General features: G+C 53.9%; 1 protein-coding gene across 2 annotated transcripts in view; it reads left to right on the forward strand.

Annotated features, from left to right (window-relative positions):
• The window catches only part of AHRR (aryl hydrocarbon receptor repressor), an 82,711-nt gene that overhangs the window by 26,100 nt on the left and 32,724 nt on the right, over positions 1-23,887 (forward strand). For both annotated transcript variants that reach the window (XM_087443073.1, XM_087443074.1), the window contains exon 4: positions 8,867-8,973. In XM_087443073.1, coding sequence (XP_087299199.1) covers positions 8,867-8,973 — 107 coding nt within the window. The remainder of the gene's footprint in view (positions 1-8,866; positions 8,974-23,887) is intronic.

Here is a 23,887-nt window from a genome sequence, read left to right on the forward strand (position 1 = left end):
AGTGAGTACAGATAGTAATGGATTATAACCCAGTGGATAAAACAGGATTCCATAAGTCTACACTGATGTAAATGAATGAACGAATAAGTACATAACAAGAGAAAGTTCTTCCTTACGATAGACTGCTAATACAGACAGGAGAGAGCATTATTGATGGATGATGGTAGATAGAAGAGCGGCATATAAAATCACCAGCCAATAACTACGGTAGTAATAATTCAGGCAAGAAACATCAATGGTTGCTAAAATCATGGATGAAAGTGGGGTGAGAAATGGGGGTTTTGTAGTCTTGAACTCTCTCTCAACAAAATACGTACTGATTACAAAGGGAAAAAACTTAGAGTGGAGAGACCCAGCACCCGCCGTCCTAAGTGATCAGATTTGACCTCACAATAATGGAATAAACTTACACTGTGTGCCTCGCATAGGATGCGTGAGAAGAACGCACGGTCACTGTTGTGACGTTCCGACGAAGATGAACAACTTGGTCTGATCACGAGGGAGCAGCAGACAAACCCAGACTGCTGGCAGTCTGCAGAGTGACTCACTGTAACCTGCAAAGTCAAGGTCATGAAAGTCGAGGAGAGACCAAGGAGCTTTGGCCTTTCCGTTGGAAGGGGAGCAGAGCGGTGGGGGCACGTGGGACCCAGGACCAGACCCCTGGCTCAGAGGATGTTAGTGGGACTGGGGGGAACTTGAGTGGAGTCTCTGGGCAGAGGGTTTTTGGGTGCTTTGTCTATTCTTATAACTTTTCTGTAAACCTGGCACTGTCTCAGAGTAAAACAGGAACAAACGAACAGAAGAGGAACAAAGAAAACTGCAAACCTGAAAAGTTGCTCTGCAGTGTGAATCGTGGCAGCTCCCGAGGGCTGGTGGGCAGAGCATGTCCCCAGGGGAGCCAGGAGTGGGGAGGATGGGGGAGGGTGGTGGCAGCGCAGGACGCAGTCCTGCAGTGTTGGGGAGCGTGGATGCGTGTAAGGGTTTGTGAGGTGCGTTACGCGTGAAGCTTCTAGGAGCACTTGGCGTTTTCGGCCATCCAGGCCTTGTATGAAGAGAAGTGTAAGAACAACCAGCGCTTTCCTCACTGTGGGTAGGCAGGTGGGCCGCAGGCGAGTGGGCAGCCGTGGCCGTGGGGACTGGGATGTAGCATCTGCTGGCCTTTCCTCGGTCTCCCCTCGCACGCGGGCCTTCTTCCCCAGCACACTTTCAGCATCACCACCGGCCCAGCCCTGACAGAGCCTCCCCGCCCGCTCTTTTTCTCCTTAGCACTTAGCTGTGTGTCCTGCAGTCGTGTCCATCTCCTTCTCTGTGGACAGCCCAGGACAGGGATTGGCAATGTAGATGCTGAAGAAATGAATGACTGCAGAAGCGAATGAATGATCACGTCCTTTAGGAGGCCCCGTGCACCTGGACAGCAGAGAGCATGAGACCTTTCACGCACTACTTTTTACTCAGTTCAGTCTGTATCTGTCGCCCATGAATTAGGCACGACAGTGACTTGTGAGTGATTTGTGTGAGGAAATCGAAGGCAACGATGACTGACAGGCAATTCCAAGATGGGGTTATTTGCAAATTCAAGGTTGTGTAACTGGAGGCTTCTTTATTAATTTACTTATAAATTCATTTTTTATACATGGATCAGGTGTTTTCTGACAGCTGAGCAGGCACTCCTGCAAAGCGCAGGCCGCTGGGCCTGTAGGTGGACGGCACTGGGACAGTCGTCAGCCGGAGCTGCTACTGAGGATGGTCTGGTGTGTCCCTGACGAGGCTCTGTCCCGTCTTAACTCCAAGATCGGGGTTCCTGGACCCTCGGTGCTGCCAGTGCAATGGGTCCTGCATGGTGGCTTGAGCAAGTGTATCTTTACACCTGCGCACCGAGCAGTTACTAATTGAATAAATATTTGATTTTTTAAAAGCTCTGGCACACTTTGTGGGGGGTATTTTGCTTTACACAGTGTTTCTTGAACCCTCAGCTTGGCCTGGTGTACTTTCCTTCTGATGTACTGAAACTTGACAAAAATGCCAAATAGTTGGCTTGTTCCAGATGTTTCACATCACGAAGAGAATATGGATCTGCAACGCGTGTAAATGGTATTCCTTTTTCTTCCCAAAGCGCTCTTTCTGGTTGCATCTTGCGGGGTAACGTGGGGATTAAAGGAAAGGGTGCATTTCCTCTGCAGGACGTATGACCCGAGTTACTGCAGAGCCCTCCATGGGCTCCCAGGCTCAGTGATCTGGGAAAGTGTTTGGAAACTCTCTTGACCAGAGAAATGTCAGGCAGCCGCCGCTTCCCCATCATCGCGGGCTCTCAGGAAGTGCAGTTTTCGTGGCTGCTTTTGAGTAGTACTGAAGTGTGAAATCTCCAAAGCTCGCCGGGTGCATTTGGGAAAATGTGGAAATTCTTTCTGTAGAAATCAGCAATTTGATGCAATATTCATCTTGGAACGTGCTCTCATTTTCTAAATACCGTGATTGCTTGAAATGAGCATGTTTATTTACACCCCTGATGGTTTTTCTTGCCCAAGGGAACTTGGGGCTTTGAACGGCAGTTTGAATCCCTTCTCTTCATCTCTGTCACTGTAGGTTTTGGAAGGATGCACACCTACCCCAGTACCCACCTGCCGGGACCCTCTCCTCCCCCCACGTGCGTGTCATATGCACTTTCTCATGCTGTTAAATACGCCCGAACCGTGTGTGAAAAGCATCCTGCACAAAGTAGTCGGTTTCTCCCATTCATTGTCTTAACCCCAACACACAGTGTTCACACACACCCTCACACACCCAATGTTCACACACACACACAGTGTTCACACACAATGTTCACACACACCCTCACACAATGTTAGCACACACCCTCACACACAGCGTTCACACAAACCCTCACATACAATGTTCACACACACCCTCACATACAGCATTCACACACACCCTCACACACCCAGTGGTCACACACATACCCCCAGTGTTCACACACCCTCACACACAATGTTCACACCCAGTGTTCACACACACACACCCAGTGTCACACACACCCTCACACACACAATATTAGCACACATAGCATTCACACACACCCTCACAGTGTTCACACACACCCTCACACACCCAGTGTTCACACACACCCTCACACACACAGCATTCACACACACCCTCTCACACAACGTTCACACACACCCTCACAAACACACACACAGCCTCACACATGCACAGTGTTCACACACACCCTGCTGGTTACTCCCCCTCCATCCACCCCTCCCTGCCTCTGGTCTCACCTGTTGGGCCCACCTGGCTGGCTAATGTAGGGATTAAGAGATGTAAATGCCCACCTGTGGTGAGCCCACTGTGGGGGCCCCTGTGTGTCATTGTGTAATCATCCTTGTGATTCACAGGAGGGGGCACTGCCTGGGGAGGGTAGGGTGGTGGTGGGGCTGCCTGGTTGTGGGGGCAGAGGGGGCATGGCCAGGAGGACAGAAGGCTGGGGATGGGGAGGCCTCCGGCTTGCCCCCTACCTCGCCCGTGCCCCCATGCTGCCCCTCTGGGAGTCTCCTCCAGGCCAGGATATGGATATGTATATTTCATGGTCATCTTCCAAAGGCAAAACAAGGAGTTTGTCTTTCAGTTCTTTAAAAGTGAAGGGAGAGATAGTTTGAATGTCTGAAAACTGTGAGGTGAAACTCCACTAATGTGGTGTCAAAATTGCAGAGGTCTTTGTAGACACAGTTGGGATGGGGAGCAGGGGTCAGAGGTGGAGCACTGGGCCCTCCCATGCAGCTCCCCACCCTCCTCCGTCCCTCCCTCCATCCCTTCCTCCCCTGGAGCACCCTCCTTCCATCCCTCCATCCCTCCCTCCATCCCCCCCATCTCCCCTTCCATCCCTCCCTCCCCTGGAGCACCCTCCTTCCATCCCTCCATCCCTCCCTCCATCCCCCCCATCTCCCCTTCCATCCCTCCCTCCCCTGGAGCACCCTCCCTCCATCCCTCCATCCCTCCCTCCATCCCCCCCCATCTCCCCTTCCATCCCTCCCTCCCCTGGAGCACCCTCCTTCCATCCCTCCATCCCTCCTTCTATCCCCCCTCCATTCCTCCCTCCCCTGGAGCACCTGCCCTCTCTCCATCCCCTGGACCCCCCCTCTCTCTTCCCTGTAGTGCCCAACCGTCCTCCTTGCCAGGCCCTGGTCATTTGCTCCCCTTGGTCCAGCTGTACTGCACTGCATGGCACCCACAAACATGCTCGGTCATCATGGAGAGAGTGGGTGTCGGGAGAGCCCCCTGCATCCCACGTTCAGTGCATCCTCCATCCTGGGCTCACCTGTCCTGACTGCCCAAGAGTTGGCTTCACTTGAGCTGGGAGCAAAGTGGGTGCCACCTTCTGGGCATCACGGCACCACCCAGAGGCAGAGATGGGGGAGTCTTCAAGCTTCTCCTCCACTAGGAACACTTGGCACCTCTCATTGGCCAGACCTGCATGGCTGTGTGTGTAGCATCTTCACAGGGATGTCCACTGTCTCCATGATAATTCTTCAAATTCCCTCTGTTCCAGACGAACCTTTTCAGGGATACAAGAAATCATGAAGTGGGAGAAAGGTTGGTCCTGGTTATTCTGAAGACAGTTGGTGGAGAGCTTGGACTGGGCAGTGAGAATCTCAAGTGTGGCTGAAGTTCTGGGGGTTGTTGGGCGACACAGTAGGGGAGGGAGCTGTAAGGACAGAGGCCAACCCAGGCTTCTGTGAGGAGTCAGGCTGAGCTGCTTGAGCCGGGGAGTCCCGTTCATTTCTGGGAGTGGGCGGCCCCGGCATCTTCTTCCTGCCTTGTGTCCCTGAGCTGTCTAATGGACCAGATGCCGAATGCCAGCCCAGGCTCTGCCCAGGGTGAGGACAACTTCTATGGGACCAGGGCTCTTGGAGGCCCCCCCATCTCTTGCTGGCCCTCAGAGGCCAGGCTGGGGTGAAGGAGGACCTGGGTGGGGCGGATGGGACGTGGCTTGGCCTCTTTTCTGTGGACGGGGCAGGGCCAGTGGCTCATGAGGGGCCCGGGGCTCTTGGACGTAGACAGGCCTCTCTATCCCCACCTGGGCCTTGGGGCACCTCTTGTCCCTGGAACGTACCTCCTCGCCACCTCCTCACCAAGCCTGGCCTTGGGGGACCACAGCAGCTCTCTCTTCACACTTTCACCAGCTCCCTGAAAGGATACCCCAGCACCTGCTCCCTGCCAACCTTTCTCCCTGACCTGTTACCAGGAAAAATCAGGTGTGGATGAGGGGGCACCAGGAACCACGAGGTGTGCTTGTCCGTGTCACAGGGGAGACCTGGCATGGAGAGGTGGGCACGGTTGGGCTGGAGTCTGTCTGCAGGGGCCCCTCCCGCTCCCCCCTCGGGGGCAGGGCTCCTTCCCAGGTCAGACCTTCAGGTGAGACAGTGGCAGTCCAAGGAGAAGAGAGGAGGTGACCCAGGAGGAAACCCTGAGATGAAATAACAGACCCAGTGACTGGGCAGAGCTGAGGCTGGAGTTGCTGGGGGGGTACCTAGGGGCGCCTCTGCTTACCTGGCGAGGCTGCCCCCATGGCCTGTGGCTGTGTCATCACCTTCGCCCACAGGTAAGAGGGATGACCCGGCAAGCCCCCAGATCCCAGCTCTGCCCCCCACCCCCACTGGAGTTTGCACCCCATTTCAGCATCCTGTGTCCGCTGAATTGGGGGACCTGGGAAGTGAGGCGGCAGCGCTGTCAGCGCAGACAGATTTTCCGCAGAGCCACCCCCACCCGCTGCTCAGTCCTGCAGGACGGTCTCCCAGCGCATTTGGTTTCCCTGTCTTGCCGCAGGCCTGGGGGTGGGGCGCGCCGGCTGCCCTGCTCGCACGCGAGGCCCTGGCTGGGGTCCAGGCGGCTGTCACTGTGGCTGAGGCCCCATCGCGTGACAGGAGCCCCGCCGGGCGTGCCCGCCGGAATGCGGCTGCGGAGGAGGGAAGTGGGGGTATGGGGGCACGCGATGCTGGGGGGCCGGTGTCCGGGTGCAGGGACCTGCGGGGAAGGGGAGAGAAGTTAGAAACAGGGGTGCCCGCGGTGGGGCACGATGCTGGGGGGCCAGTGTCCGGGTGCAGAGACTTGCGAGGGAGGGGAGAGAAGTTAGAAAGGGGGGTGCCCACGAGGGGGCACGATGCTGGGGGGCCAGTGTCCAGGTGCAGGGACGTGCGGGGGGGCACGATGCTTTGGGGCCGATGTCCGGGTGCAGAGACTGCGGGGGAGGGGAGAGAAGTGAGGGAGGGGTGTCCCCCACTTGTGCCTCCAGTGAGTGTGGACGGGGCGTGCCTAGTGACCCCCACCCTCCCGCACTAGCGCTGCCCCTGCATGGGCCGAGGTCCCTGACTCTGGGAGCGAACTGTGCGCATCGCAGGGGTGGGTCAGCGTCCACGGTGACGACACAGCCCGGGGATCCCCCCACCCCAGCCTCACAGGTGTCGGCTTAGCATCCCCCACCCACGGGGTCTGCAGGGGGAGAGGACAGGAAGGCGGGGACAGTCCAGCCCCAAACCTCCCCTTCCCCTCGCTGGGGGCGGGGAGCCGGCTGAGTTGGGGTGGGGATGGGCGACCCTGCAATGGAGTTTGCTGTGCCGGAGGCCTTGGTGGTCTGGGTTGGTGGGCAGGCCACCCCAGGTGCACCGAGATGGGGGACCTGCCCCTGGCCCCCAGCACGCTTCGTGGCCTTCATTGAGCCCTAAATCCGCCCCAGGCGCTGCTTGGGCTCCGCCCTCTCCCACCTGATGGCGGCAGGGCTGGACCGTTGGGTGGGCAGGAAGCTGGCCTGGCCCTTGTGATGCCGCTGTGGGGCTGAGGGGTGGACACTGGCTCTGCAGAGGCTGGCAGGTCTGCGATTTTCCTCCTGTGTCTCAGTCTACGAGAACACGGGTTCCTGTGTGACCCTCTCTCAGAGCTCCCCTCAGCCGTCAGGACGTTCTGAGACCAGAAGGTTCCTCGGGGCTGGGCGCCCACAGCTTCTCCTGGGTCTGTTTGCGGCTCCTGCGAGGGGGAAGAAGGAGTGGCCTGAGCTTGATGCACTGGAGCTTCCCCCTCTCTGAATATAGCAGAGTGCTGGCGAAAGGGATTAAAAATAAACCTCTGAGTGTCCCACTTGTGACGTCTCAAAGCTGTTTCACTGCCTTGAAAACTAGTGATGGGTGAGGGTTTCCTTCGGAGGGGTGGCCTCTGCACCTCTCCCGGGACCCCAGAAGTGGCTGCTCATGCTTCCCAGAATACACCGGGTTTCCGGCCCAGGAAAGGGGTTCATTTCTTGTTATACTTACTGCTGTGAACAGAGGTCTAGTGCTTATTGGCTGCAGGAGAAGAGGGTTGTGGAGCAAGGGCTTCTGAGAGAGGGAGGGATGGAGAGGCCAGCTGGAGAGCAAAGGCCACAGCAGTTCCACCACGTGGTCACCGTCTGTGGGCTCTCCAAGGGCCACCTGCTGCATCCAGCCCTTGGCCCCCATGGGCACTTTGTCAGCGCGCCTGCACCTGGCCCCAGAGGACTTAAATGAGGGGGCCCTGTGCGGTCCCTGCCTGGCAGGGGACGCCTGCTTGTCCAGCAGTTCGGCCTGGTGCGGGTGAGGGTCAGGGTCTCTGCCTGACGTGGTCCTGGCCCCAGGAGGAGCAGGTCCAGCCTGACGGGAGGAGGGTCAGACTGTCTCACCTGCAGCGCACGTCAGGGGCCTGCTGTCCTGGGGGCCAGGGGACTGTGTTCTGACATGTGCCCTGTGGGGCAGGTGCTGCCCGGCTCACTCGCGTGGCCGAGGGCACAGTCGGTGTGTGGCCGACCTCAGGTCTGGGCAGCTCTGCGGGGAAGTGGGGGCGAAGCTCCCCACAATCAGAAGCAGACTACCTGGTGAGAACCTGGAGGAAGGGTTCGGTACGGCTGCTGGGTTCCAGAGAACGTCCGAGTTTGTGTCTTCTCCCAGACCACAGCAAGTGCAAGTGCCCCACCGAGCGATGGCCCTTTGACCCCAGTTACCCTGAGGTCACCTGTAGCTTCAGTTCTCGGATCCCAGAAATGAGGGGAAGCTGCGCAGGGCTCCCCCCACCCCGCCCTCCACCAAGCGAGGCCCTGAAAGCCCGTTTTCCCCCATCCTCTCAGCAGCCCCCGGGGGTCCTCCCAGGATTCCCGGGTGCCGAGGAGGATGCTGCACGTGGAGTTGGGGGTCCTGCGACCAGCGCCAGCGAGCAGGGATGTGAACGATGTCTGTCTGTCTGACCTGCACGTCTGTCTATCTGAGCTCTTCACCCCAAAGAGGAGCTGAGGCCAGACTGGGGGGTGGGGATGGGAGAGGCACCAGGAAACCGCCTTCTTCAGGGGCCACCCGTCAAAGGGAAGGTGGCCACGCGAGCAGGCCTTCCCTTTCCGCCGAGCACTCAGGGCAGTCATGGGCGCCCTTGGGGTGTGGGATGCTCTGCAGCAGGAAGAGGGGAGCTGAGGGGTGGGCTCTGGGAGAGAGAGACAGCCATGACGAGGGCATGCGGGACTCCCAAGGGCAGTCAGACTTAGCCCTACGGCGCTCTGTTTGGAGACCCACCTGCACTTGGGTCTCAGAAGAGGAGCTGTGGGGACCCCTAGGGGTTCCCCGAGGCCTGGCAGGTTCTGAGGGGTTTGCGGAGGGTGCAGAGAGCAGCTTCGGGAGCCAAGTGGGCTCCTCCTGCCCCACTCGCCCTGGGAGGCCGAGCTGCCCCAGTGCGTCCGCCAGGGTGGTGAGGAGCCCATAGGTCAGCGTGGAACTCGGCTTTGCCCACAGAGGGTGGCAGCCAGGAACCATGGGGTGAAAGTTGGGGACACAGGGAAGTGTGACCAGGCCTGGGAAGGGTGCTGACATGCCTTGTTCTCTGACAGCCCTGCAGGAGAAGTGCCCGCGGCAGTCAGCGGCCAGTGCCCCCGCACCAGGAGACAGCGGTCTGCGCGGAGGGTCCGCAGTGCTGGAGGGAAGGCTGCTGCTGGAGGTGAGCCCCCATTCGCCCTGCGAGCAGCCAGTGTGGGGTGTGCAGACCCCACCCCAGGGCCCTTAGGTTGTGACCATTTACCATGACCCAGAAGTTCAGGCTAAGAAGCATTGGAGGATGGAGCCAGAGCCGCCCTGGTTGGGGGCAGCAGGGGCTCCGGGTGAGGTCAGCAGGTCGGGACAGAGAGAGCCAGCCAATGACCTTGAGGCCCACGGGCTTCAGATCTGAAAGTCGTTTTTCATTCTGCATTTTCTGGTTTTGCTTGTCAGTGGGAGAACCTAGTAAAAAATTAAGCAAGGTTTTTTTTCCTCAAATTAAGGATAGAAAATTGTGCATTGAGCTTCCCGGGGTCTGGCGGGCTTTCTGGCTCATGGCTTTATTGATGTTACATGCTGGACGTCACCCGCCCACATTGGCTTTTGCACCTGAGACAAACTGCCACCCCCAGTGACTCTGAACTGCTTCCCTTGATCTCTCACGTGGGCCTGTTACATGGGGACGGGGGACAGCCCTGGTCAGTTTCTTAAGCAGGATAAGATGGTGAGGTGGAACTTTCTGGTTGATCAAGTTGCTGGTCCACAGAGTGAGGGCGTCGCTGCCTCCACCAGGGGCCAAGACGCAGGCCGTCAGTCCACAAGAGGGCGGGGGCCAGAGGGAGGGAAGCCCGTAGCAGCCACCCGGTAACCAGCAGCCACGGTGCCCCTAAAGCTGTCCTTCCCCTGGCCGTCCCGGGAGAGGCTGGGCCCCATGTCCTTGCCCCCCACGTTCGGGCCATCTGTTAGGTGGACACTTCTGAGGGCAGAAATGGTGGCGTGTTGGCGCCCTCTGTGCTGGGTGATGTTCAGCCACCGCCTGCTGAGTGCCGGCAGCAGCCCCTGTAGGCGATTCCTCTGCACCCCAACCCACCTCACGGCAGCCTGAAGACCTGTCAGAGGCAGATCCTGAAGGGAATCCCCAGGTCCTTGCTGCAGCTGGCCCGTCCACCCACCGTGGCCAGCCCTCTGCAGAGGCCCTTCCCTGCCTTTGCGCCGATTACCTCACCGTCTCCCCTGCACAGCCCCCTTGCACGCCCACACCCCCTCTGGAGGGGCTGCCCCTCCCGCTTCAGTCCAGGGTCCTACCTCTAAGCTCATCTTGGCTGCTTCCCTGGTGCGTCTGCTCAGAGTCTTGGATGTTCCGCTGTTTAACCGGCGTGGCCCTCTGATCATCTCAGGCCTTGAAATCTGTCCCTGTCTGTGTCTTCACTCTCCATGCAGCCAACACTGGCTCTTACCGTGAAGAGGAGAACGGGGGACTGCTGAGCCTGTCAGAGAGTGTGGGCCCTCTCCCTTTCTTCACTTTCAACTTTTATTAGAGATTTTGAACCTTACAAAGAAGAGAGGATGGAGTAATGACCTCCAGGGCCTAGTGGCCTGGCCTCGCGGGGGTGGCTTTGGCCAACTTGTTCCTCCTTGTGTCCCCCTCCACTTTTCCCAGGCCTTCCCTCCCCAGACCCCCCCGCCCCCAGGACCCTGTCCTGCCTCCATCTTCTCAGGTCCCCCTCCCCCCGTGACTTCTTGGTGCCCTGATGTCCCCTCGGTTCACACTGCATCTTCTCATCATCTGTGCACTTTGTCCAGCCCTCTGAGCCCCCGTTTCCAGCACCCAGGCAGGTGGCTGAGCACAGTGGGGCCCCATAAGGATGACAGACGGACAGATTGACAGACAGGTGGAAAGCATCGAGACTGATTTGAGGGGAGTGGGAGGCATTTGCAGCATAGGATCTGGGGGTGCTGGTGCTAAACGGAGTTGGGTGGTACTGTGTTCCCACCTGCCCCCATGGATCCGCATGACCCTGCCTGACCCCCATGACCCCCGATGGTCCCCACAGAGACCCCACAACCCCTCATGACCCTGCACAGCCCCCTCATGGCCCCCACGAACCCCCATGGTCCCTATGATGCCCACAACCCCCCACGACCCCACAGGGTCGCTATGACCCCCACATGACCCCTATGACCCCCATGGCCCCCAAGGCCTCTGCCCTTGCTGAGGGGTTTGATGTGCTCTCATGAGGATCAATGAGCTTATGAATCATTTCCTTTTTTAAAAAATAACAATATGTGAGGAAGTACATTCTTGTACTCGCCAGGTTTGAGTTTAATTTCTGTGGAAACCCTCAGCATGACGGACGTTGGGGGCTCCCGTCTCAGACTCTCAGAGCAGGTACAGGTGCCACGTCCCTCCGTCTGGAGGGGGCGTGGACATCACCACACTCTGGGACACACTGGTGCTTTGAGCAGAGGCCAGATTCCACACTTCGTCATTTATCAGGTCTTTAGGAAGCAAGTTCTTATATATTCTTTTTCCTTTAAAATTGCTTTTTTCCGTCAGTGCTTGTAAAACTGGAGCTGGAAAACGTGTGCTGGTTTGAAGTGTATTCTCGGCAAAAGATAACTGGTGTTGCTCTGTTCTTATTCATGTTCAGAATTAAGATGACAACATCTTAATCATAAAATCCTAGTCGTAAAAGCTTTCTTAAACCTTGTTCCGAGCTGTAAATACGGAAGCATGTGCACAGGGCGCCCGATCCATCTCCATTTAGAGCTCAGGGGCTGTTTCACCGTGTCCTGCCCCTGCCCCTCTGGGTGTCCCCCCCGGAGATGGGTGTTGCAGAGTTGCGCACCTCGGAGGCTGCCCTGCCCTGCATGGGGGCGCCCTCCCGGGCGTTTCTGCTCATGGACCAGGTCTTCCCTGGGGGCCTCAGGACGAGGGTGGCAGTCCTGGCTGAGGCTGAAGCCCAGGAGATGACCAGACCTGACTCCCGGGGCCTGGGAAGCAGGGGAGGGCGGTGCCCAGCCAGGTCATTGGCCCTGGTTTCCGCGTCCTGCTGCCCAGCGTGGGAATGTTTTTGGAGCTACCCTCCGGTGGGACTTTGTGAGGAAGAGGTCCCAAGGCTGGGGGGTCGGGTCTGCTGCCCGTCTGCTCTGGGCACTGTGGGCTGTCCTGGTGCCCACCTGCCCGCCAGGCTCCCCCGCCAGACCGTGTGAAGCCCCCACCCCCTGACTCCGTCCAGCAGTTCCTGAAGCCTCATTCGCTGCTTCTTGTTTAACGTTCTCTGTGGCCTACAGGAAGTTTCTGGAAGGTTCCTTTGACTAGAATCAGGGTGGGTTATATGATAAGGGTTCTTCACAGCATTTGCAGTGTGGCAATTCTCAACCTTTGGGGTTAGAGACTATTTTTGAAGTTTAAAAATATTCCCAAACAGCAAAATAAGCAAATCAAACAATGGTAACAAGAAAATCCCAGCTTTCGCTTCCAATCTTCAGTCTCTTGAAGATACACTGGGAAAAAGGAGAGGTTTATGGCACAGCATCATAAATGCATAAAACATTTAGAGCTGCACAGACTTTACAGTGCCTGTGGTCTAATGTCTGTTATCTTAAGATGAAGAAACCGAGATCTGGAGCTGTTAGGGCTGGTCCAGGGGGCACGTCGGGGGCTGATCCAGGGCCCGTGGGCTTCAGATCTGAAAGTCTGAATATAACAGAGTGCAGCACGAAAGGGATTAAAAATGAACCCCTGAACATCCCACTTGTGACCGTCAGAGCTGGTCCAGGGTGTCTGTCCCGGGCAGGGGCTGGTCCAGGGTGCCCACTGGGGGCTGGTCCAGGGTGTCTGTCCCAGGCAGGGGCTGGTCCAGGGTGCCCACTGGGGCTGATCCAGGGTGCCCACTGGGGCTGATCCAGGGGGCCTACTGGGGGCTGGTCCAGGGGGCCCACTGGGGGCTGGTCCAGGGTGCTTATCCCAGGCAGGGGCTGGTCTAGGGGGCCCATTGGGGCTGGTCCGGGGGCCCGTCAGGGCCAGTCCAGGGTGCCCGTTGGGGCTTCAGTGGGACTGGCATCCGCGTTCAGTGGCTGCAGGCCCTTGGCTCCCCAGAAGCCAGGGCAGATGATCGAGCTGCCCCCCAGTGCGCTCCTCGGCACAGGCACTAGGAACAGGGGTGACAGAGGAGGCATGGGGGGTGGGAGACTGGGGGAGAAGAGAGAAACAACCGTCTGGAGAAGAAACCAGCAGAGGGATGAGGCAGGACAGAATGGAAGGTTCTGGAAGCACACACATCAGATGGACAGGGAGAGCAGCACCCTGGGCTTTGTTTCTGCCTTTGAGGTGGGCTGCAAGATGTGGTGGTTAGTGCAGACACGGCAGCGTGCTCGCAGGGGCCTATTGGGGACCAGAAGGACACCCCTGACCACTTGACCCCGGCTGGAGTTCAGGTGTACTGTGGCTGCACCATACTTTTTCTAGCACTTATTTTTAAATTTGTACATGCTAAAACTCGTTTTTTGGTGGTGTGGTGTGACCACTGCTGTAATCAAGATACAGAACAATCCCCCCCACCGCCCGATTTTCCTTGTGGTGCCCATTTGCAGTCAGACCCGGCCCCCTCCCCCAGCGCCCCCCCCCCTCCCCGCCCCGCCACCGCGGCCATGTCCTCCGTCTGTCCTCAGAATGCCCCGTGAGCAGACTCCCGCAGCATGTAGCCTTTGGGGTCTGGCTGCTGCCGCTCAGTTTCTGGCGTTCTGTAGTACAGATGTGCCTCAGTGTGCTTGCCCGGCTAACCACCGAGGGACGTTTAGGGTGTTTCCAGGATTTGGTGTTTATGAATAAAGCTGCGATAATCAGTCACATGCAGGTTTTTCTCTGAATATAGATTTCGTTTTATTTGGGTGAGACCTACGTGTGTGATTGCTGGTGCTGAGTGTGTTCTTGACTTTATAAGAAGCTGTCACACTGTTTTCCAGAGTGGCTGTGCCGTGTCACCTCCCCACCAGCAGGAACAGGGTTCCAGTTTCTCCGAATCCTTGGTATTGTGTGGCGTGACCTTTGTTCAAAGCCACTTTAATCGGTGTACATGGAACCTCCTTCAATTTGCATTTCCATTGTGACTAATAGTGCTGAGCTCTGTCCAGGCGTCTGTCTGCCATCCACAGGTCCTCCTTGTAAACTTCACTCATATAAATAAATCTGCCAGTTTGCTTTCTTACATTGAGTTTAGAGTTCCTTATGTATTCTGGACGCATGTCCTCTGCAATGTGCTTGATTATAAATATTTTCTCCCAGTCTGTGGCTTGTCTTTTCATTCTCTTGACAGGCTCTTGAAGAGAGCGGAAGTATTTAATTTTGTTGAAGTCCAATTTATCAATTTATTTTTTAATAGATGAAGATTTTCGTGTCACATTTAAAAACTCTTTACCTAACCTAAGGTTACAAAGGTTCTTTTAAATGTTTTTTTCCGGAGTTTATAGTTTTACCTTTTGCATTCAGGTCTGTAATCCATTTGTAGTTAACTTTGGTATAAAGGGTGAGGTATAAGTCAAGATTTATTGTTTTTGCATATGAATGTCCAGTTGCTTCAGAATCATTTATTAGAAAGACTATCCTTTCCCCATAGAATTGCCTTTACACTTTGGTAAAAAATCAGTTGGCCATATTTTTGTGAGTCTCTTTCCGAACTTGCTATTTTGCTCCGTTGATCTGTTTGTCTGACCTTTCACCAATACCATACTGTCTTAATTACTGTAGCTTGATAGTAAGTCCTGAAATCAGAGTGTGAATATTCCAGTTTTGTTGTTCTTTTTAAAAATTGTTTTGACTATTCTAGCTCTTCTGTCTTTCCATATAAGTTTTAAAATTAGCTTATTGATGTCTACAAAAATTCCTGATTTTGATTGAGATTGTGTTAAATTGGTAGGTCAGTTTGGGGAGAATCGACATCCCAAGGGTGCTGACGCTCCCATTTCATGAGCACAGTGTCTCTCTCCACTTGTTAGGTCTTTTATTACTTTTCTCAGTGTTTATAGGTCCTGTGTGTATTGTTAGATTTATACCTAAGTATTTAATGTTTTGGTTGCTATTATAAATGGAACTCTTCTTTATTTTCAGTTTTCATTATAAGTATATATAAATACAATAGATTTTTCTAGGCTGACTTTGTATCTTGTGACCTTGCTGAATTCATCAGTAGTTCTTGGAGATTTTCTGTAGATTCCATGGGAATTTTACATAGATTATCGTGTTGTCTGAGAATAGAGACAGTTTTATATCTACTTTTTCAGTCTACATTCCTGATTTTTCTTGCCTTGTTGCACTTCTGGGACTTCTAGCACAATGCAGAGTAGGGGAGGTGAGAGAATGTCTTTGCCTTGCCCTGATCTTAGGGAGAAAACTTCAGTCCTTCAACGTTAAGGATGATACTAGTTTACGCTTGTTTTTTATAGATGCCTTATATCAGAATAAGAAATTTCCCTCTGTTCCTTGTTTTCTGAGAGTTCTTATTATGAACAGATATTAAATTTTGTCAAATGCTTTTTCTGCATCTATTGAGATGGTCATGGTTTTTCTTCTTTAATCTGTTAACCTTGTGAATTACATTGACTGATTTTCAAATATTGAACCAACCTTGCATGCCCAGGGTAGGTCTTATTCATATATTACTGAATTAAATTTGCTAATGTTTTGTGGAGATTTTTGTGTTTATGTTCATGAGAAGTATTTTTGTAGTTCTCTTTTTTCGTAATGTCCTTGTGTGGTTTTGGTATCGTGATAATGCAAGCGTCATAAAATTAGTTGCGAGTGTTCCCTTCTCTTCTATTTTCTGGAAGAGACTGTGTAGAATTGGTATTATTTCATCCTGAAATGTTTGGTAGAGTTCACTAGTGAAAACAACTGGTCCGGGAGTTTTCTTTGTTAGAAGATTTTTAACTATGAATTCAATTTCTTTAATCAGTGTGGGACTATTCAGGTTATCTATTCTAGTGTGAATTTTAGTAGTTTGTGTCTTTCAAGGAATTGGTCCATTTCACCTACTTTATTGGGTTTGTGGGTTCAGGGTTGTTTATGGTTTTCCCATTTTGTCCTTTTAATGTCTGTAGAGTCTGTAGTGATGTCTTCTCTTTCATTCCATTGGTAATTTGTGTCTTCTCTCATTTTTTCTTAGTCAGTTGGGCTAGAGGTTTATCAGTTTTATTGGTTTTTTTGAAAGACAATTATTGGTTTCATTGAATTTTTCTATGGACTGAATATTTGTATCCCCCCCAAAATTCATATGTTGATGTGATGGATTTTGGAGGTCGTGCCTTTGGAAGGTGGTTAGGTAATGAGGGTGGAGCCCTCATGAATGGAATTAGTGCCCTTATAAAAAGAGGCTCCATAGAGATTCTTGCCCCTCCTGCTGTGTGAGGTCACAGCGAAAAGGCAGCCATCTGTGAACCAGGAAGTGGGCCTCACTAGACTTCTGTCATTGGGCGAGGTATTCTGTAAACGTCAGTCACATTAAGTTGTTGATAACGTTTGTCTTTTATATCCTTGTTGATTTTCTGTCTAGTCTCAGCCTGAAAGACAAGCATTGACATCTAGTATAATTGTGGAATTTTGTATTTTTCCTTTCAGTTTTATTTTTACTTTATCTATTTTGGATTTCTGTTGTAGGGTGCAAACTCATTTAGGATTATTATGTTTTTTTCATGAATTGCCCCATCTATCATTATCATTATGTAAAATGCCTCTTTTTTTCCCCCTCCCAAAGCCCCAGTAGATAGTTGTATGTCATTGCTGCACATCCTTCGAGTTGCTGTATGTGGGACGCGGCCTCAGCGTGGCCAGAGAAGTGGTGTGTCAGTGCGCGCCCAGGGTCTGAACCCGGGCCGCCAGCAGCGGAGCGCGCGCACTTAACCACTAAGCCACGGGGCCGGCCCTAAAATGCCTCTTTATTGCTGGTAATTTTCCTTGTTCTGAAGTCTACTTTAAACCTATAAATTTATGTCTTTCACCAAATTTGGGGAGTTTTCAGCCACTTTTCTTCAAATATTTTTTACTGCACCAATCTCTTTCTCTTCCATTTCAGAAACTCCACTGACACAAATGTTAGACTTTTTCATATTGTCCCACAGGTCCTTGGGGCTCTGTTCACTTTTTTCCAATACTTTCTCTCTCAGATTGGATAATTTCTATTGATTTAAACTTTACTGACTCTTTTCTGTGTCACTTCCATTCTGCTATTGAGCCCATCCAGTGAAATTTTTACTTCATATATTTTATTTTTCAGTTCTAAAATTTCTATTTAGTTCTTTTTTTATAGTGTCTATTTCTCCTCTGAGACTTTTAAAAATCTTTGTTTTCATTTCAAAGTGCTTACCTTTATCTCATGGAGGATGGTTATTTTAACTGTTTTAAAATCCTTATCTGATAATTCCACCATTTATGTCATTTTAGAGTTGGCATCTGTTTATTGTCTTTTCCCTTCAGTATGACTCTCATGTCCTGGTTCTTAGTATATACAGTAATTTTGGATTGTGTGGTAGGTAGAATAATGGCCCCCAGAGATGTTCACATCCTAATTTTTGGAGCCTGTGAATATGTTGCTTTACATGGAAAAAGGACTGTGCAGATGTGACTAAAAGTGTGTACCTTAAGATGGGGAGATGATCCTGGATTATGCGAGTGGGCCCAGAGTAATTACAAGGATCTGTAAAAGTGGAGAACCTTTCCCAGCTGCAGTCAGACAAAGAGATGTAGCAACAGGAGAGTCAGAGAGATGCCACACGGCTGACTTCAGACGTGGAAGAGACATTGACTCCAGGCATGAGCCACTGAAGGCGGGCAGCCTCTATAAGCTAGAAAAGGCAAGAAAGTGGATTCTCTCCCAGAGCCTCCAGAAGGAACGCAGCCTTGCTGACACCTTGATGTTAGGGCACATTTCAGACTTCTAACCTACAGAACTGTGAGAACATATGTTGTATTGTTTTCAGCCACTATGGTTGTGGTGATTTGTTATAACAGCAAGAGGAACCAAATTCAGATTGTATCCTGGACGTTTTCCACATATGTTTTGAGACTCTGGGCTGTGTTAAAACCCTCTGGGGAATGTTGGCTCTTTTTTGCTTTGTTTTGGTGTCAGTCAGCTCGGTTAGATTCAGCCAGTAGGGTCTTTCTCTCCTCTGCGAGCCCCTCACGTGACTGCTCAGGGCCTCAGGCCGTGGTTCAGATCACAGCGCAGCTCTCAGAGCCATTTCTTTGCTCCTCTGGGCGTGTTCCGCACACACACAACTTGGGGTGAGCCGGGACTCGTGTCAGTTCACACACAGAAGTTGGGGGGCCCTTCTCCTGCTCACTTCTCTATAGGACTTGTCCCTACACTTGCTGCCTCCCAGGGACCCTTTCCTGGTCCCCTGACTAGAAAGAGGGCGTTTCTCTTGGAGGTATAGCCACCATTCCTGCCACATGGTTCTGTGCAGTGAGCTCACCGTCAGGGCAACGTGGGGAGAGAAGAAACAATGAGGATCCCCTCTTTGCAAGCAGGCCCCTCCCCGGCTCCCCCTCATGGAGGGACAGGTGTTCTCTCGGCTCTTATGTGCACACACCGTCGCCGCTGCAGCCACAGCACGCCTGCTCACTGCCTTTCCTGGTGTTTGCTGTGGACGGGGCACTGAGCAAGCTCTGCCCTCACAGAGAGTGGGCCCAAGGTTGGGGCTCTGACCTCTCCTTGTCTCCCCTGTAGCTTCTGACAACAACAACGGCTGTAGTAATAAGTGGTGGTGATGGAGGTAGAAGTTCATGTTTTCTGAATGTCATCACGTGCCAGGGATGTGCCTGCTGGAACTCAGCTGATTGGATTGGTCTCCTGTGGGGGCTGAGACAACAGAAAGGTGCTCTTCACAGTTCTGGAGGCCAGAAGTCTGGAGTCAGGATCACTGGGGTGGACGCAGGGTGTGGGCAGGCTGGGCTCCTCCAGAAGGTTCCAGAGGAGAGCATGCTCCCTGTGTGCACCCAGCGGCTGGTGACCTTCCCTGTGTGTCTCTGTGTCTAAATTTCCCTCTATAAGGACGCCAGTCATATTGGATTTCGGGCCCACCCTAATCCAGAGTGACCTCATCTTAATTTAATTACATCCGCAAAGATCCTATTTCCAAATAAGGTCACCTTCACAGGTTCCAGGTGGACATGGATTTGGGGGCTACTCTTCAGCCCGGTGCAACTATCCATTTTGTAGGGGAGGGACCTTAGGTTGGAGCTCAGGTTGGGGCAGAAACTCAGGCCTCCACCACCTCCAAAACCCGTGCCCCAAGCTGCTGTTGCAGCTCCGCATCGCCTTTGCCAGGGCAGTGCCCAGCCGAGGAGCACGTGGACTCAGTCGACCCCCAGCAACCTTGTGAGGCAGATACTGTCACTGTCTCTGCTTTACAGATAGGGAAACTGCGGCATGGAGTGGTTCCTAGGTTGCCCAGTGTCACATCTTAGTAAGGGCAGAGCTGAGATCGGCCCCACTGCCTCTCACTGTGGGACTCTGGAGGGAGCAGGGGTTAGGCTGCCCAGCAGGGTCTCCTTGAAGCCAGGGCTCCATGTGGGCCCTAAGCCAAGGGTGCCCTGCCCAGGCAGCCCCTGTGGTCTGGCAGCATAAGGGGCTGGTGTCAGAGCCTTGTCTGTCAGCTGAGCCGAGGACCAAGCCGAGGGCCCCCTCCCGGCCCTGCAGAGCGTCCTGGGGGCTTCCGTAACAAATCTCAAAGCTGCTGGGGGAAGGCTGGACGGGGCAATTTGTGTCAGGTTCAGGGCCGCAGTCGCGAAGGCCTTCAGTTCCCACCACCAGACTGACCAGACCGAAACAGGGAGGTGGCGGGAGGGGGCCGCGGCTGGCCGGGGCTGGGTGTCTGAAGGACACCAGTTCTCATGGCAAAACCAGCGTCGTAGAGAATTTCCTCCGAGCTTTTCAGGCAGAAGGTAAAATGGAACCTAGTTGGAAGCCCAAGGGTGAAGGACCCCAAGTAACCAACACTGTAAAGAGAAGGCTGGCTGGGCCGACCAGGGACACAGTCCTTCTGGGGGCGCCGCTGGGCAGGACACTCCCAGGCATGAGGTTCATGCAGGCGGCTGGTCTAGGCGGCTGGTCTGGGCGCAATGCTGGCTCCTCAGGGAAGCCAGCCGTGGAGTGCAGCCGGTGACGTGCTGATGAGGGTCTGAGTGGAGCTCAGGTGTGGGACCCTCAGGGAGCTCAGGGGGGTGTGGGGAGGCGAGGGCTGGAGACAGGTTGGGGGGGATTGGGGGCGTTGGGCAGGCACCTGGGTCATGAGCGGGAGTCACCAGCAGGTCAGCCAATGGGGCGGATTTTCAAGGGAAAAAGCTGTGAATTCAGGCAGTGTTAGTGATGGCTTCATAAAAAATAAGTGATGGCTTCATAAAGTCCTTGAAAACTGAAGAAGAGAAATAGCCGCGGAAGTTATTTGGGACGGTGGTGACCAGGCTCTAGACCCTGGACACCTGTTCTCGAAGAGAATTGAGAGATTAAAGACACACAGCCCACACAGGAGCTCTGAGGTGAAAGACTTGGAGACTAGAGGGTGATGGAGTGGGCGCCGTGGGTCCTGGCTCACAGAACTGGTGAAAACCTGACCAGGAAGGGCTGAGCGCTGGGCCCTCCCACAGCAGAAGAGGCGGGGCCCCTGGCCCTGACACACCGCGGGTGGATGCCGCACCCAGGAGCGGAGCCCAGGCCCCAACGTGGCCCCACCTCAGGCGTGAGTAGGGCAGGCGCCTCGAGGAGGGACCCAGTGATGGCCAGCATCGAGGCTTCCCCCCAGAACACGAGGCACTGAGACTAGCACACAGGCTCCGCCGTGGGCGTGGGGCTTCCTGGGGCGTCCTGCACCCGCTCCTAGATCGAGTGCACACGAGGATCATGGACCCTCAGGAAAGAGGCTAATGGAGCAAATCACAGGATCCAGGAGGAAGCAGACGTGCAGAGGGAGAGACGAGAGAAACACAGACCAGGCTGTCACCAGGCTCTCAGAGAGACAAGCAGAGGAACTGCGTCGGTAAAATGAAAATAGGTTGCTATAGAAGGGAACGTTCAGAGATTTAAACAGAGCTCAGGGGGCCGGCCCAGTGGCGCAGCGGTTAAGTGCACGTGCTCAGCTTCAGCGGCCGAGGTTCGCAGGTTCGGATCCCGGGCGCGCAGTGTCGCACCACTTGTCAAGCCATGCTATGATGGCGTCCCATATAAAGTAGAGGAAGATGGGCACAGATATTAGCCCAGGGCCAATCTTCCTTGGCAAAAAAAAAGTGGAGGATTGGCATCAAATGTTAGCTCAGGGCTGATCTTCATCACAAAAAAAAAGAAGAAAGAAAGAAAGAAAAAAGAGCTCAAAAATTAAAAGCATGGGAGCAAAACTTAGAAATCCAGGAGAAGCCTGGAAGTTAAATTGAAGGGGTGTTTCCAAGAGTAAAAGACAAATAGGCGGGGAATGGAGAGGAGTCAGGAAGATCGCCAGAGCCCGTGAGGCCTGCGTAATCAGAGTTCCAGAAGGATCAGAGGGAAGGAAGTTGTCAAGGAAGCAACCCAGAAGGCTTCCCAGAACTGAGGGCTGAGTTTCCGCCCCCGAGGTCCCCCTGGGTGACTGGCACGGTGGATGAAAGGGGCCAGGGTGTTCGCCTTCGTGAAATTCCACCCCACTGGGGACAACGAGAAAATCCTAAATGCTCGAGAGAGAAGGAGCAGGTTTCACGACAGATCAGGAATCTGGACTTGTCCACAGGGACGCAGGAGGCTGGAAGGCCACGAGGAAGTGCCTGCAGAGCTCTGAGGGAAGGCGACTCCAGCCTGGGATTCACACACACCACCTCGATCGCTGGGGGGAGGGGTAATAAGGACGCTTCAGACCTCAGGGTCTCAGCAGTTCCTCTTCCTCTGCGTGGTTTCTCGGGGAGGGTCTCTCCACCAGAACTAGGGTGACGACGAAGCAGCAGGCGTGGGACCTGGAGCCGGAGGCCCTGCAGGGAGGAGATGGTGGACAGGACGTCACAGAGGGGAGGTTATTCCACTCAGGAGATTTGGGGGGTGTTGGTGACGGTGTAAGTCAACAGACAGAGGTTGGTTAACTCCAGACCCAGAGGTTGTCTGGGTCTGTGAAAGTTCCAAGGCAGCCACCTGGCTCAGCGGAGAAGCATCTGTGATAACGCGAACCCTGCATATAGATTTAAGCAAAATTATGACACGGCTAAATTAGGACGGTGGAGCGGAAGTGAGCCTGTGAGCGGAAACCAGCAGCTGACGTGAGCCCGTGGAAACCCAAGAGCAGCCGTTATGTAAGCATGCAGTTTAGCGCACCCAGCGGAGGTGGATCCCGAAACCATGCAGCAGCCCAGAGCGCAGCAGCTGCTCCCAGGGGCGGGAGAGCACTCATCAGGGCCTGAGGGGCCTTGTGCTGCAGGCTCCGGGTGCCGAGTGGCTCTAAGTCCTGCACGTCTGGCGCTAACCCTCTTATCCCATGGAATTATATTTCGTCAGAGATTACAATCGCTCCAGCTTTCTCGTGGTCCCTTGCTGCCGGGTACATGTTTTCCATCCTCCCGTCTTCACTTTTCTTTGTGTTTGTGCCTCCTGCAGACGTGCGTTGAGGGATCCTTTCCCCCCAGTGGGTGTCTCCTCTTGATGGCGAGTTTAACCTGTTTATACTTCTTGTAATCGCTCTCATGTGGGGGCTGATTTCTGTTATCACATTTTGTGTTTTCCATTTGCTGCACTTTTTTTGGTGTCTCTTTTCTCTCCAGCTCTCTGCTTCATAGATTGAGCCTCCTTTTGCTAGTTTAAACGTTACGCATTCTGCTTCTGTTCTGTGAGGATTGTCTTTAAAATAGGCCTTTTCAGGTTGGTTTGTCCGTGTTGACGTTTCCCAGCAAGACCTGCGCGCGGCGCTCGCCCGGGGCCTCTGGTCTCTCCCAACCTGGCCCGTGGTGTGTGGAGAAGCTGATTCCTGTCTTTGTTCCCAACGTCTTTTAAAGACTTCTCCAAGTTCATCAGGGTTCTGCGCCCTCCTTGTCTGTCTTGGTCCCGCACCTGCTCCTCTTCCTGGCAGCTCCGCAAAGGTTTCCACGTGAGTCTAGGTGTGACGTCTTCCTGGTCCCTCCGCGTGCTCGAGAACTTTATGGCTTCACATTTGGATAATAATTTGGCTGAGTATAGAATTTTAGGTTCAAAATGTTTTTCCTTCAACCTTCAGAAATATCGTCCTGTTGTCTGCAGCCTCCGTGCTGCTGTTGACAAGCCTGTTGGGTGCCCAGCGCGCTCCTCTCCTTGGGAGCTCTTGTAATTTTTTCTTTGGTTTCGATATTCCTCAGTTTCACTGTAATGTGCCCTTTGTCCGTGTCACCTGCTTGGTGCTGAGTTCTTTCCATCTGAGGCCTCTGTCCTCAGTCTGGATGCTGCATTTCCATCATTGCCTCAGACCTGCCCCCCGTTAGTGCTTTATCTGCTGGAACTGCCTTATCAGACCTTGGCGTGTCTGCATGTCCTCTCCTCTGCCGGCTTTTCTTTCGTTTCTGTCCAGTTCCCCTTCCCCGCGGCCCTTGGGAGAGCGCCCCTCGCACTGCCACCCTCGGCCCCAGTGTGCTCTCTCCTTTGTCACGTTTTCATACCTACTGTTTCCTTGATTTGTTTGTACCATTTCTTGTTCTTGTTTCATTTTGCTAATATCTTGTCTTATTTCCTTAAATATACTCGTGTAAAATCATGCTTGTCTCAGCTCCTGGGTCTCTGTTGTGTGCTGCCCCACGTGCCTCCCTGGCTCTCGTGTGCCGTGTCCCTGCTCATGTCAGACACCAGCTCCTCTGAAAAGCAGTGTGCTATGGACGCAGGGGCAGGTGCTGGTCAGAGGGGAGGAGGGGAGTGTCAGAGATCAGAGGGAGGGGCTGGATGGGGCCCCTTTAGAAAGGGGCACCTCCAGGAAGAGCTGGTGGGGTTTGCACAAGAAGAGGAGGAGGGGCAAGTGCCTGGAGGCTGCAGCTGCAACCCAGTCTTGCCCCTGTCGTCCCACCAGGCAGACTGTCCCCAGGCAGCTGGGGAGGGGTAGCAGCAGGACATACAGAGGATCTATCCCACCCTCCC

This window comes from Ceratotherium simum, chromosome 18 (genome assembly GCF_057802395.1).
Source record: "Ceratotherium simum simum isolate JZ-2026a chromosome 18, ASM5780239v1, whole genome shotgun sequence".
In the NCBI taxonomy this organism is placed as follows: domain Eukaryota; kingdom Metazoa; phylum Chordata; class Mammalia; order Perissodactyla; family Rhinocerotidae; genus Ceratotherium; species Ceratotherium simum.